Source organism: Platichthys flesus, chromosome 20 (assembly GCF_949316205.1).
Source record: "Platichthys flesus chromosome 20, fPlaFle2.1, whole genome shotgun sequence".
Taxonomy (NCBI): domain Eukaryota; kingdom Metazoa; phylum Chordata; class Actinopteri; order Pleuronectiformes; family Pleuronectidae; genus Platichthys; species Platichthys flesus.
In genome coordinates, this window is record NC_084964.1 from 15,881,904 (window position 1) to 15,895,046 (window position 13,143).

General features: G+C 43.9%; 1 protein-coding gene across 1 annotated transcript; it reads left to right on the top strand.

The window, feature by feature from the left end:
- Positions 1–1,885: 1,885 nt before the first annotated feature.
- Positions 1,886–13,143, top strand: pde6c (phosphodiesterase 6C, cGMP-specific, cone, alpha prime). The gene is made up of 22 exons (XM_062378874.1): positions 1,886–2,561; positions 3,359–3,511; positions 5,017–5,106; positions 5,284–5,424; positions 5,520–5,594; positions 5,723–5,787; positions 6,036–6,102; positions 6,196–6,243; positions 6,415–6,564; positions 6,739–6,882; positions 7,205–7,270; positions 7,402–7,557; positions 8,235–8,342; positions 8,771–8,880; positions 8,979–9,066; positions 9,163–9,263; positions 9,446–9,553; positions 9,727–9,790; positions 10,453–10,527; positions 10,632–10,715; positions 11,484–11,637; positions 11,931–13,143. The coding sequence occupies exons 1-22, from the start codon at positions 2,094–2,096 to the stop codon at positions 11,969–11,971; spliced, it is 2,556 nt and encodes an 851-aa protein (XP_062234858.1). The 5' UTR covers positions 1,886–2,093; the 3' UTR covers positions 11,972–13,143.

Sequence of the window (13,143 nt, forward strand, 5' to 3'; positions counted from 1 at the left end):
AAATACAGCACAGAGTCAAACACATTCTGCTCCAGTCTGAGTTTTAGAGTTTTGTTGAAAGCAGTAGCTCGTCGTAGAAGTGAAGTTTATTTCTTTTGTCTATCTACATAAATGTAATGCAATCCAACCTCAACCTTTGACCTTAATGTAAAGAGCTGCATCAGCACTGTTGACTCCACGAGGTCTGAGGCTCTATCAGGTTGACCTAGATAATCCAATTGTATCTTAAAAACTGTACAAATCCCAGTGTTGTCATCGATCTTCATTTTAGCAGACACGTTAAATACGATGACATTTAGCCTCAGCCGTCCTGTCAGATCTTTATCAGCCATCGTTTAACCACCCAGGGCCTCAGGCTGTCAGTGTGTCTGCTCCACATCTGAACTGCAGAGCTTCAGGTTCTTAAATCAAGTTTGAAATCAAATAATTCCTACTTTCCTACACTGCGGTATATTCTATACTCTTAGAATATTCTTTATTTTCAAATTTGAACTCTAAAATCTTTGTCAAAATGCTTTTTTTTCTTATACAATTTTATAGTTTGTCTTAGTCTCATGCACTCTCTTACACTCATACATTTAATTTGCCTTCTGCATCAGCAAAACAGTTTCTGCTGCTGTGGAATTCCACTCTCTAATTGATCATATTTATTTATATCACTGCCTCTCACAAACACACAAACACACACACACTTCCACAGATACACACAAACACACACACCTTTTGTAGTTCTCCCTTGATAAGCTTGCCTTAATCCCCGCAGCGAAAAATAGTGCGGAACCCCTTGTCTTGCCAGCCTGCCAGCGGCTAACCAGACAGTAAGATCAGTTAATAATAGCCAGCCATCTTTGTTTCGGGCCTTGTTCTCAGACGTCCAAGTCCCACTAATTGGCTAATGCCCACATCGAGGCCCATTCTTCCATAATAATGGTGATTTCATTAGAGCACACGGGTGAGGGAATAAGAGAGGCGACCAACCATGGCTCGGAGCCCGGTGGTTTTCTGTGGATGATTCTATTCAGGGTTCCTCTTCCTCTGCAGCAGCAACAACGAGGAGAGGAGAGCTGAACCTGAGGCAGCTCAGGCTGAGATCATCGCATTGTTTTGATACGTGTAGTCAACTGGGACGAGTCATTCAATGTTGGACTGGAACTGTTCGATACTGGTGTGAGGGCAGTACCTGGGATTTAAGCTGCTCTGTTCACGGATTGCTGGTTTGCCCTTTTGGCCAGGCACCTCATGGAGCTACCTCTGTTGCCAAGAGCTTGTTCATGGTGGGAATTGTGGGTAAATAATATTATTAATAGACCTGCCCTCACAAAAAGTTCACTATTGGATCCAGATCGGCAGGATTTACTTTCTTTAATTTCTTTAACGTTGTGAGACAGGACATTTTTTTAATATGTCCCTTGATTTCTCAGAGAACAATTCATGGATCTTAATTTGAAAATAATCTGAAATGTTTTTTAGCCAAATAAAGATCTAGTGGATCTAATAGAAAGGGGGTTTCATAAGGGGACTGTTGGGGCCTGGCTGGAGGACGTGTGTGTTCTCAGGTGCCCTTCGACTCTAATATAAATAAAACTGACCCGACCAGCAGAAAGCCTGACTAGGATTTAGTGTCACTGTGTATTTTCACGTCAGATGAAACCATGAGGTGTTTCTCTGCTGTGGTCCACGCCGGCATTTGACCTGACAGCGGTCTCACACCCTCCTGCCTCCTGCCTCCTGCCTCGGGCCGGGAGCAGTGCCTGATATAAAATGATCAGCGTTGGGATTTGCGGGTTAAGGACGCTTAGAGCAGGGGTTTTAATGTTGTGACGTCACATTAATTAGCAGCCACATTGATCCTCTCAGCCTCTAAGCCCTGCTCTGGTCCTATTCTGTCTGTCGGTGGACACGGGAGGCATTAGTGACTCCCTCAGGGACCGTGGAGCAGGATGCACCTCCGCGTACACGGCCGCTACTGATCCTTCCCCACCCAGCAGGCCACGGCTCGGCTCCCCTCACCGCTTCCATTCGTCCCCCCTGGCTGGTGATGCTTCTGTGAATAACAGGGACTGGGAATATATTGAAAACTACAAAAGTTCATCATGGCAGACCAGGGCAGCGTGGAGAAGTACCTGGAGAACAACCCGCAGTTCGCCAAAGAGTACTTTGACAAGAAGCTGCGCGCCGAGGCCCTGACCGCCGCCTTCTCCACGCCACTGGATGTCAAAGACACCGCTTCCTTCAAGGATATTAACTCCGTGCAGGAGGCCGCCCTCATCTTCGAGCTGATCCAGGAGCTGCAGAAGGTGGGGGAAGTGGAGAAGCCCCTGCACAAGGTGCTGCAGAGGGTCGCCCTGATCCTGCAGGCGGACAGGGTCAGCTATTACATGTGCCGCTCTCGAAACGGAGTACCCGAGCTCGCCACCTCGCTCTTTGACGTGACCCCCACCTCCAAGTACGAGGTCAACCTGGTGCACCCGCAGGGGGAGATCGTGTTCCCCCTGGACATGGGCATCGTCGGGTTCACTGCGCACTGCAAAAAGCCCCAAAGTGTAGCTGACGTCTCAAAGGTGAGGAGGGAAGTCTGAAAAATACTGAGGAGATTGGAAATTAAACTGTAAAAAATATTGGTGAAAATGACCTTTAAATAGAGGAAATTACCTTATTGTTTCATAAACTTAAAATATATTACAAATCACAGGCTGGACTGTAGATTGTGTGCTTTACAAAACAAAATATATTTTTAAATGGGCATGGTATACAAATATTAAATATCAATAATTTACCAGCACACTGATAAAAGTGATGTTTCTTCTACTTTATTTTAATCTGCCTGTATTATTAATGCAATTCTGTAAAATTCTTCCAATGCAGAAAATCTAAAATTAGTGATAAAATATATTAGTAAAATGATTTTAAATAATTAATATATGTACTTTAACCCATAATCAATTTTTGTTAAAAGTCTTTGTTTTTGTGCCAAAAGTACATCTGGGTATAATTATTTATAATTTTCATCAATATATAAAAAAGAAAAGACTTATATATATTCATTTATTGCTAATGTGAGCATGAGAGGAAGTATAAAACATAATTGAGTTTCCTCAATTGTGTTGTGTTGTGTAAAAGCACAACTCCAGAAGAAATGTAGTCTTTAAACTTGAAGAAAAAAAGTAAAAAGCATGTTTTATTAATTAGATCTGCTTGTTGTGTGGTGGGGAATAATCATCACATCTTACAGGCACATCCTGACTGAACTGCACAGAATGAAATGAACACTGTCATTGTGTAGTTGTGTGTTAGTGATGACCTCTTTTGGATTTAACTACACCTAACACACACTCTCCTTTGTCTCCCCCCCGTCCAGAATCCCAAGTTCTGTGACTTTGTGGACAAGCAGACTGGATACAAGACCAAGTGCATGCTCACGTTCCCTCTCGTGGTGGAGAAGGAATGTCTCGGAGTCGTCATGGTGCTGAACAAAATAGGAGCCGATAAGTTCACCCCCGAGGACGAGGCTGTAAGAACTCACTCTCTAATCACCTAGCTTCCCTCTGATTGGCTCAGGGACACTGACGGTTTCACACATCAGACAAAACGATCAGACACAGAAACTTCCTCTTTGCATTAAGAAGTAGCAGCTGTAATATACACTGGTTATACTTTGATTATTGTTTTATATCCACAGTTACTTTTCTGCTACTTTCAAGATATTTAAAATACAACTAAACTAGAGATTATCATGGGACTTAATCATGTCAGCATGTTGATGTTCTGACCCAACAATTAGGAGTTAATAACACATTATTCAATAAGTGCTCATTACTACATTATCACATGCGTAAACAGCAGTCATTACTACATTTTTATCTAAGTACTTAGTAGTAAAAAGTCAATGATATGCTTGTACATAAGTATTCAGTTGCCGGTACTACATTATACTAGTTTGTACTATACTCTGTAGTTAGTACCACATTGTTGTGAAACATCTCTAGATAATACTATATCATGGTACAAGTACTTAGTAATCCTTATTAGATCAGTACTCACATTGTTACACAAGTACTCAGTAAATAAAATAACACAATAATATGTATCATTTAAACTTGACCTTCAGTTTAACACACAACGATTTGTGGCGGCACGTTGTTCAGCCTTGAGTCCGTCATGGCGACAACATCTGTCCAGAGACACTCAGACACACAAACATGAGTCCAAGTGAAAACTGTGTGTATAAACGGCACACAGCAGGTGTCTCCAGGACACACACACACACACACACAGACCAACAATGTGAAAACAATAACAATAAGCAGCTTTATGATCAGCCCGCGACAGCAGCTGGTAATAAAGATTATTGCCGTAATTACATCTCACCAGTAGAGAGCAACGCACTCCCATTAAGTCAGTGGGAATCAGACCTGACTGCCTCCACGCGGTTGCTTTGGAGCATTCAAGTCTAACACAAAAAAGACATAATGATTTAATTAGGAATATGTTATCTCAGTCGTGGATATCAAAGCTCAGTCACCATCGCTCCCTGTTACTCAGATGCTACGAACACACACTGACACACACTTCCATAAAGAGTGTGTCACAAGGAAAAAGCTTTTTGAAGAAGAAAGACGAAGCTTTAACTGCTAAGATGCACTATAGTGTGTCTGTGTTCTCTGTGTTTGGTGGATAGACACAGAGGAAGGTGCTGTCTTCGTCTTTTCCTCTTGTGAACATCAGTATTAAAATAGAAACACACACTTGACAGATCAATCAGCCTGTGAAGACTTACAAAATGTATATTTACATAAACCTTTGTGCAATGGCTGTGCAATCTGTGTGTAGATTAGCCAAACATGGCCAGAAAAGACGTGTTTAAGTTTTTGTTGCTGACTTCACATTTCGTCATATTTTAGCTACAATCGGAGGATACGCAAATCGTTACCTCTATTTTTTATACAATGACTTGCGCCATGTTTTTTAGAATCTGGGTTTGCATTAATGAAACGTCTGATCTGATTTTGTCCTCAGCTCTTCCACAAATACATGAACTTCACCCAAGTCATCGCCCTGCAGCACCACACAACCTACATGTTCAACGTGGAGTCCAGGAGGAGCCAGGTAAACTTTTCAAATGGTGTTGAATTGAATTAATGACCTTCATACTGTGATGATAACAAGCGGGAAATCTCTCATCACCGGGCACAACTTGAAAACATTCCCTGTTAGTCACATGTTGGGGTTTTCTAATTCACCGACCAGCTCCATCAACATTGACCCCTGTTTCCTGTCTCGCAGGTGCTGCTCTGGTCGGCCAGTAAAGTGTTTGAGGAGCTGACGGACATTGAGAGACAGTTCCACAAAGCCCTCTACACTGTTAGGATCTATCTAAATTGTGAGCGATACTCGGTGGGCCTGTTGGACATGACCAAAGAGAAGGTTGGTCCTGCAGAAGAGAGAGAGCTAGCGAGTGAGAGAGCGATAGCCTCGGTGGCTGCAGGCTCTAATGATGGTCTGTTTTGTTTTACCTGCAGGAATTCTATGATGAATGGCCGGTGAAACTTGGAGACGTGGAACCCTATAAAGGTCCAAAGACACCAGACGGCAGGGTAACAAATTAATTCCCTTCAGCTTTTGACACATTTGGCATTTTACATTTTTAAACTTTTCCATTGTCCAACAAAGTTTGGAGAGGATGAGTTTTTTTTTTCTGAGAGGCTTCTTCCTTTTCACACAGGAAGTCATCTTTTACAAGATCATTGACTACCTCCTGGAAGGCAAAGAGGAAATCAAAGTCATACCGTAAGCAGCACCCACAACAATTCATTGAAACACTACAAGTCCACATTTTATAACTTCCTATTTTTCGTTTTGTCAATCATTAATTTGCAGCTCAGTAAGTTCTGATGGTTTCTGACGAGTGTTTCTTGGAGACCGATTTGAATTGTGGATGAAACGTGTGCCTGAGCCTCATCAGCACTGTTAAACATGCTCGTCAGGGAGTGATTCCCTCCAGCTCACTCCACTCTGTGTGTTTGTCTCTCTCTCAGTGGTCCACCTGCAGATCACTGGGCTTTAGTCAGCGGACTGCCGACCTACGTGGCAGAGAATGGCTTCGTAAGTCCCCAAAAGGCAGCTTTGATTGAAAGTTAAACACTTGTACAAATATCAAGTTGTCCAAATCCAATGTTCTTTTTCATGTGACTGCAGATTTGCAACATGATGAACGTGGCTGCGGACGACTTCTTCACTTTCCAGGTGAGGACGCTTTCACAGCAACATATAGAACGTGCAATTTAGACATCCGAAACAAGTACATCCAGTCTGTCCCTGCACTGTGTGCCCAGGTCATAACTTGGTTTAGCTTATGATGACTTGAGAAAAGACAGAGCCCAGATTTAAAAACAATGTGATGTGAATGTCTTTCAGAAAGAGCCCGTGGACGACACGGGTTTCGTCATCAAGAACGTCCTGTCGCTGCCCATCGTCAACAAGAAGGAAGAGATCGTGGGCATCGCCACTTTCTTCAACCGGAAAGATGGCAAACCGTTTGACGAGCACGATGAACAGATCACAGAGGTCAGCTACGTGTGCATTCGCTCTCTCATATTTCTTTATTTTGGATGTCACGCCGTCTGTCTGTGTGAAGGAAAGCAACCAGAGATGTATTTACCAACTTAATTAATGACTTGTTAATTATAAACAACAATGGCACATGATAGCTCTCATCCTCCCCTCCATGGTCCGCTCCAGGCCCTGACCCAGTTCCTCGGCTGGTCCGTGCTGGTCTGCGACACCTACGACCGGCTGAACCGAATGGAGTACAGGAAAGACATCGCCCAGGAGATGCTCATGTACCAGACCAAGTGCACCCCCGAAGAGATGCAGTCCATTCTGGTGAGTATCGAGCTGCACTCCCTTCGTGCTCTTGATCTCTCGACGGTTGCTCAAGAGGCCGCTCGAGCAGGAATTAAAAGGTGTTAAAGGTTCTTGCGGTGTGAATAGCTTTCTGAGTAGCAGTCCTCCAGATGCAGCTATTAAAGGACTAGCAGAAGCTCGGATCGTTTATCCGCTTGATAAGATGAGATGGCAGTTTACGGGGGTTACTGCTCGTCTGAAGTGTCTGAAAACCTGACACCAGGATATTTCTCCTCCTCTTTTGTTGCTGATGTGAGAATTCAATGTCATTTCAAAGCTTTTTTTTCCTTCTCATTACCAGAACACCAAAGAAAAGTTCGACTCTGAGCCTGAAGACTGCGACCAGAAGGAGATGTACAAACTGTTGGTACGTTTCCTTTGATCTTTTTGGACAAAATGAGATCAAACTCTGTGATAGTCCCACGTGTGTGTCTCTGTCATCTAGTCGTCACACACACAGACACACACAAAATGAATGTTTTCTGTTTGTCTGCGCAGAGAGCGACCTGCCCGGTGGCCAACAATGTCAACGGGGAGGATCTGTACAAGTTCTCCTTCAGCGACTTCCCCGTGTCCGAGCACGGCCTCATCAAAGCCGGCATTCGCATGTTCTTCGAGCTCGGAGTGGTCGAGAAGTTTAAAGTCCCTGCGGAGGTGAGTCACACGGGGCGTCACAGGGCAGGGAAGGACTTCTCAAGGGTTTGTTTGTAAACTACAAAGTGGAAACTTGCAGGGAGCTTTGAAATGTATGTAATAATCTGTGTGACAATCAGGTGAGGCTCATTTTCTTATTTTAATGAAATGAGTTTGTTTTGAGACAATGGCAAGAACCGTTTTTACAAAGTTTTTTTTATAGGTAATCACAATTTACACAGAATATTTATGTTGACATTCTTCAGTTTGACTCTGCAGTTTGAATTATAAGATTCTAGATTCATGGCTCAGGGGTGCTCACGACTCACAACGATGTTATTCCACTCTTTTGTGAAGATAGAAGCTTTCGTTGAATGTGACGTTGCATTTTTCGCACAAGCCAACAGATGTAGGAGAAATTTAGGATGGGCACATGTTCTTGCATGATGCCCCGATGAGCCTGAGAACGTGAACTGCCTGGGGTCTGTTTTTCTGAGAGCAGTTGTCGTGATCCGTAATGAGCCTCTCGAGGTGGAACCCAGCCGCCTATAGCTGAGAGGGCAGAGCGCGTTTCCTAGGACACAGGGACTGGAGCGTACTTTATTGTTTAAAAGAACATGGCGACATCACGCTGGGTCACAGCTCAGCCGAACGCCCTCTGGACAAATAACATCACATCATTGTCTCTTCTCCCTCAGACGCTGACGAGGTGGATGTACACAGTGAGGAAGGGTTACCGCTCAATCACCTACCACAACTGGAGGCACGGCTTCAACGTGGGCCACACCATGTTCTGCCTGCTCCAGGTAAAGCCTGCACAACATCTGCCCCAGCTGCTGAACAGGAGGGTCTCATGAGGGCGGCCCGGTGCTTTCGCTATTGTCCTCCAGTCTGTAGCTGTGGACATCACCTCCTGTTTCCCATAGAGAGCGAGTGGTCCTGTTCACTTTTAATATAACACAATACATCTGGTGACAGTTAAACACACGTCTTACAAGGAACTGAACCACTTACACCGGCCCATAACATGTTTTATTTCTTCATAAAGAGAATTTGACCAAACCAAGTTTAACATTTTCCACATTCCTAAAATACAAGTATTTATAACGTCAAATATTTGTCCATTTTGGGTTTTAAACGCCCAGAAAGATGATTTCGATGGATAGAACATTTCATTTTAATCTATAATAATCTAAATATATATAATCAATGATGTGTCCGTGTCCTCCGACAGACAGGGAAGCTGAGGAAGTACTACTCTGATCTAGATGCCTTTGCCATGGTGGCTGCCGCGTTCTGCCACGATATCGACCACAGAGGAACCAACAACCTCTACCAGACCAAGCAAGTCCAAACACATTCACTCCTCCTTTGGTTCTTTTTGAAATCCCAGGTACGTGTGTGTAACTTGTCAGTTTATTATTTTATCTAATTTTCTGTAGGAGTCAACATCCTCTGGCCAAACTTCACGGCTCCTCCATCATGGAGAGGCACCACCTGGAGTACAGCAAGACCCTCATGGCCGAGGAGGTACGGGAGATAATAATTCGGTTCACAGACTCGGCTGGAAACGTGGAGGCTCGCCCTGACCTCTCCTCTCTCTCTCTCTCTCTTTGTCTCGTGCAGAGCCTGAACATCTTCAGCAGCCTCCAGAAGCGTCAGTTTGAGACCGTGCAGCACTTGTTTGACGTCTGCATCATCGCCACGGATCTGGCCCTTTACTTCAAGTGGGTTCTCTGAGAAATACTTTGCCCTAAATACCGCAGCTGTCACGCCGCAGCCCCAGTTCAGTGTTCAGACATGAAGTAGCCCTCGAGCGGCTCCAACGTTTAGCCGCAGCCCCGTCAATCCTCTTATGTTTTATGTGTTGGGCTCACGTCTGTTATCTGGTGTGCGTGTCCTCCCGCAGGAAGAGAACCATGTTCCAGAACATTGTGAACGCCACCGAGCCGATGGCGGACGAGAAGGAGGCCATAGCCTACGTCTCCAACAACGCCATCAGGAAGGAAATCATCATGTATGTATTTCTGATTTTAAAAAAAGCAGCTTGAACGGGTACAGTGTCTGTGCTGGAGGCTTGTGAAAGCAGCAGACCGTTGCACTTCATCAGCATCACTGGCAGGGTGTCATCATCTCCCCCCCCACCCCCCCCCCCCCCCCCCTGACTGTCTGTGTGTCTTACACCTCCAGGGCCATGATGATGACAGGCTGCGACTTGTCAGCTATCACCAAACCCTGGGAGGTTCAGAGCAAGGTGGGTGAACAGGTCGATTTCAAAAAAATATCACAGGGGAACTTGCGAGGTGCAAAAAAAGGTCACGGGAAACAAAGGAGGAAATGTATTATAGATTTTTTATTATAATTTCTTCCTTTAGTCAAGCCTCCCTCGTGTGGGTCTAATATCAGGTCATTTTTATTATGGCACAAACTATATAGGGCGCTGTTCTTTCTTTCTTTTTTATAATAAGGGTTTAAAGCCATGACCGCTGAGCTAAATGGCTTTTAAGGTCAAATATGCGACGAGGCTTCATTAAATTATATATATTCTTTGACTCATGGACTTTTTTCCCACAATGTTCAAACCCAGAGACATTTGTTTAATTTTTGGTCGGCTTTTAAATTCATCATATTCGCTTTACACATAAATCTGCCCGACTCCTGGATAACGTTTTATCGTTTTTAATTTAATTGAGCGACCCCTAGTGGGTGGAGTTACATATCATGCGTTTGGTCGAACGCTCGTTTGAGAGCATTTAAAGTTACGTTAACGTTAAATCCTCAATCATTTAGAGAAGTGTCGCTGTTACACTGTTCGTAAGAACTAATTTATAAGATGAAAGAACCTGTGTGTTGCTTTTCATTTGTCTTTTTTTTGTCACCTTGTTCATCTTGTGTTCCTGTGTGTTTTGTCTCTAGGTGGCGCTGATGGTCGCTGCTGAGTTCTGGGAACAGGGCGATTTGGAGAGAACTGTTTTGGACCAACAGCCAATCGTAAGACCCCTTCTCTTCCTATCAATCATATATATATATATATATATTATTATTTTTTTCGAGCATCTGTTTACCCCCTTCGTCTTCTCCTCTTCCTCTCTCAGCCCATGATGGACAGAAACTGTGCCGAGCAGCTTCCCAAGATGCAGTGCGGTTTCATCGACTTCGTGTGCTCCTTTGTATACAAGGTAAAGATCGTTTTTTATCTACACATCAGAGCGGGAGTCAGAGTGTGTTTGTAGCTGCTGAATTTCCAGCTCATCTCCAGTCTAACAGGAGTGAAGCCATCGAATCCAGCTGTGATTGGACAAAAGCTTGTGTAAAAAAACTGATTCTGCCAATGACTTGTTTTGACTCACTTCATTTCAATCAATCTGGATACTTTCGAGAAGTGAGATCTCCTGAAATGTGAAGCCCAAAAAGCGACTCAACTCCGTCTTTCACCTCCTCCGCTGCATTAGTTTCAAGACAATACTTTTTGTTTTAAAGCCTCAGACTGTGCAGTGAATCCTGATGAGCAGAAGCTATTTGAGGGTTTAAAAGGTGTCTTTGTTTCAACTGAGCTGAATGAGAAAACTAAACATTGTGTACACAGCATGCACAAAAACAGACAAACAAAACGACCGCTGGGTTAAATAATTCATCACACCGCCTCATTATGAGATTTACGGAGGTGTTGTTGTAGCTTCAACCACCTCAGGTCAGATAACAGGATGTGCAGAGAGGAACCTGTTGAACCCACGTGGCCCCGGCAGCGATGGGAGCTCGCTGTGGTAGTTGGACAAGAACACACAAACAAACACACGGAGGCGACAGGCATTACGATAAACATCTTTGCCTATAGGGACATGTTACAACCCCCCCCCCCCCCCCCCCTACACACACCCACCATCTGTGTATTCCACACTGTGAATAACATACACTCACATTCGGTGTGTTTCCCTTCATTCATGCAGGAGTTCTCCAGGTTTCACAAAGAGATCCAGCCCATGTTTGACGGCCTGAACCACAACAGAGCACAATGGAACGCACAGGCCGAGGTGTACAACGCCAAGATGAAGGCCATCGAGGACAAGAAGAAAGCACTGGAAGACGAGGAAGCCAGGAAATGTAAATATGTTAAAAATGTTAAATGAAATATCTAGATCAATTCAGAGTTACTCCCCTGGAAGAATAGTGAACATGGAGGAACATGTCCTTTCTCGCAATGCTATACAAAGTAAAAAGTGAATTGTGAATCCACCCCAAACTTTGATGCGTTCTTCCCCGACCTGTAATGCACCTTTCCACCAATTTGTGTGGAAATCCAATCAGTTGTCATTGTGTAAATTTGTTCACAATCACACAAATTGGCAGTTTTGTGACCTTGTGCCCACACATTCTACTTATCTGTGTTTATCTAGCCGGTGACGGAGGGAAGTCAAAGACCTGCACCATCTGCTGAACCCCTCCAGCGCTTGGATCTGGACTCCTGCGATCTGGTTAGGACTCCTCTAGGCTGCGCTAGCCTATGATTCTGGTCTGACGGGTCATCTAGTTGGATCTGTGCGAGGCTAGTTCGGTCTTGTCTGATCTACATCAGCTGTAGTTCTCTCTGGTTAGGTGCTGTCCGCCTTGGTGAAGTCCAGCCCTGTGTGGTCTGGTCTGGATTCAGTCTAGGCGAACCCTGGTCTAGTGTAGTCAGGTCTGGATCTACGGTCCAGTCTGGAGTAGGCGAGTTTAACCATTCTCAGAGGAGAGTCAGAAACATCACTGAGAAGTATTGCTGGGACTCTGGCTACAAGAGAAACCGTCTCCACGCTGAAGACGTCTTTTGAAACTTTCTCCTTCCTCTGCTTCCTGCAGCAATGAACATTTGTAAAAACACATCATACACGGACAACATATATTCCCCCCTTTAAAATATCAATAATAGAAACAAAGCTCATAAAAACTGTATTGAAATGCTCCAAGTCAGGCTCAACTATTGGCAGTATTGTCGCACTGTAGGTTGCATAATGAACGTAGCTGCTGTTCTGGCAGTGGCAGGCCATGCAACAGTTCAAATAGCACGGGTAGCATCTGAAGGAAAATGAAATGTATATCGTGAACACCGAGAAAACGAAGGGAAGCTTTGAATTGAAAGGATCTGTCAACCAGGGCTGATGTTTTCTTACCTCAGAGGCCCCCTGATGAGCTGCGTGAGGGTCTATTTATATTTAATATGCAATCTATCTACAGTATATACACATTTATTTTTTTGATTGTGTGTCTGATTTTGTACTTGAACCGTCGTCTTGGCCGGAAGAGTTAGAGACGAGCTTCTCAGGATTAATCTGTCAAATAAATCACAGCCAGGCATCGAGAACATAGGTTTTGAATTTTATCGCCAGCTTTGACACCGGCGCTGTTTTATTTGTGTCCAACGAACTGTAAAAGAAAAATAAGCGAAATTATAATACACAGAATATTTACACCAATGTTTAGAGCGAACGTACGACTCTGGGCTCGAACTCCCGGGGTCACGAAATGATTTTCTTTTAAACGTGCTTTGATTTGTATATAGTTAACGACATAGTGATTGTAAAATGTAAAAAGTTACTAATAACTGAAGAATAAAAAAAATTGTATTTGAAG

Excerpts from the sequence above, each read along its gene's own strand:
- pde6c (XM_062378874.1), top strand. The coding sequence starts at position 2,094 with ATGGCAGACCAGGGCAGCGTGGAGAAGTACCTGGAGAACAACCCGCAG. Across the intron at positions 7,558-8,234 it reads AGTTTAAAGTCCCTGCGGAG|ACGCTGACGAGGTGGATGTA; the intron begins GTGAGTCACACG and ends CTTCTCCCTCAG. Across the intron at positions 9,554-9,726 it reads ATCAGGAAGGAAATCATCAT|GGCCATGATGATGACAGGCT; the intron begins GTATGTATTTCT and ends TTACACCTCCAG.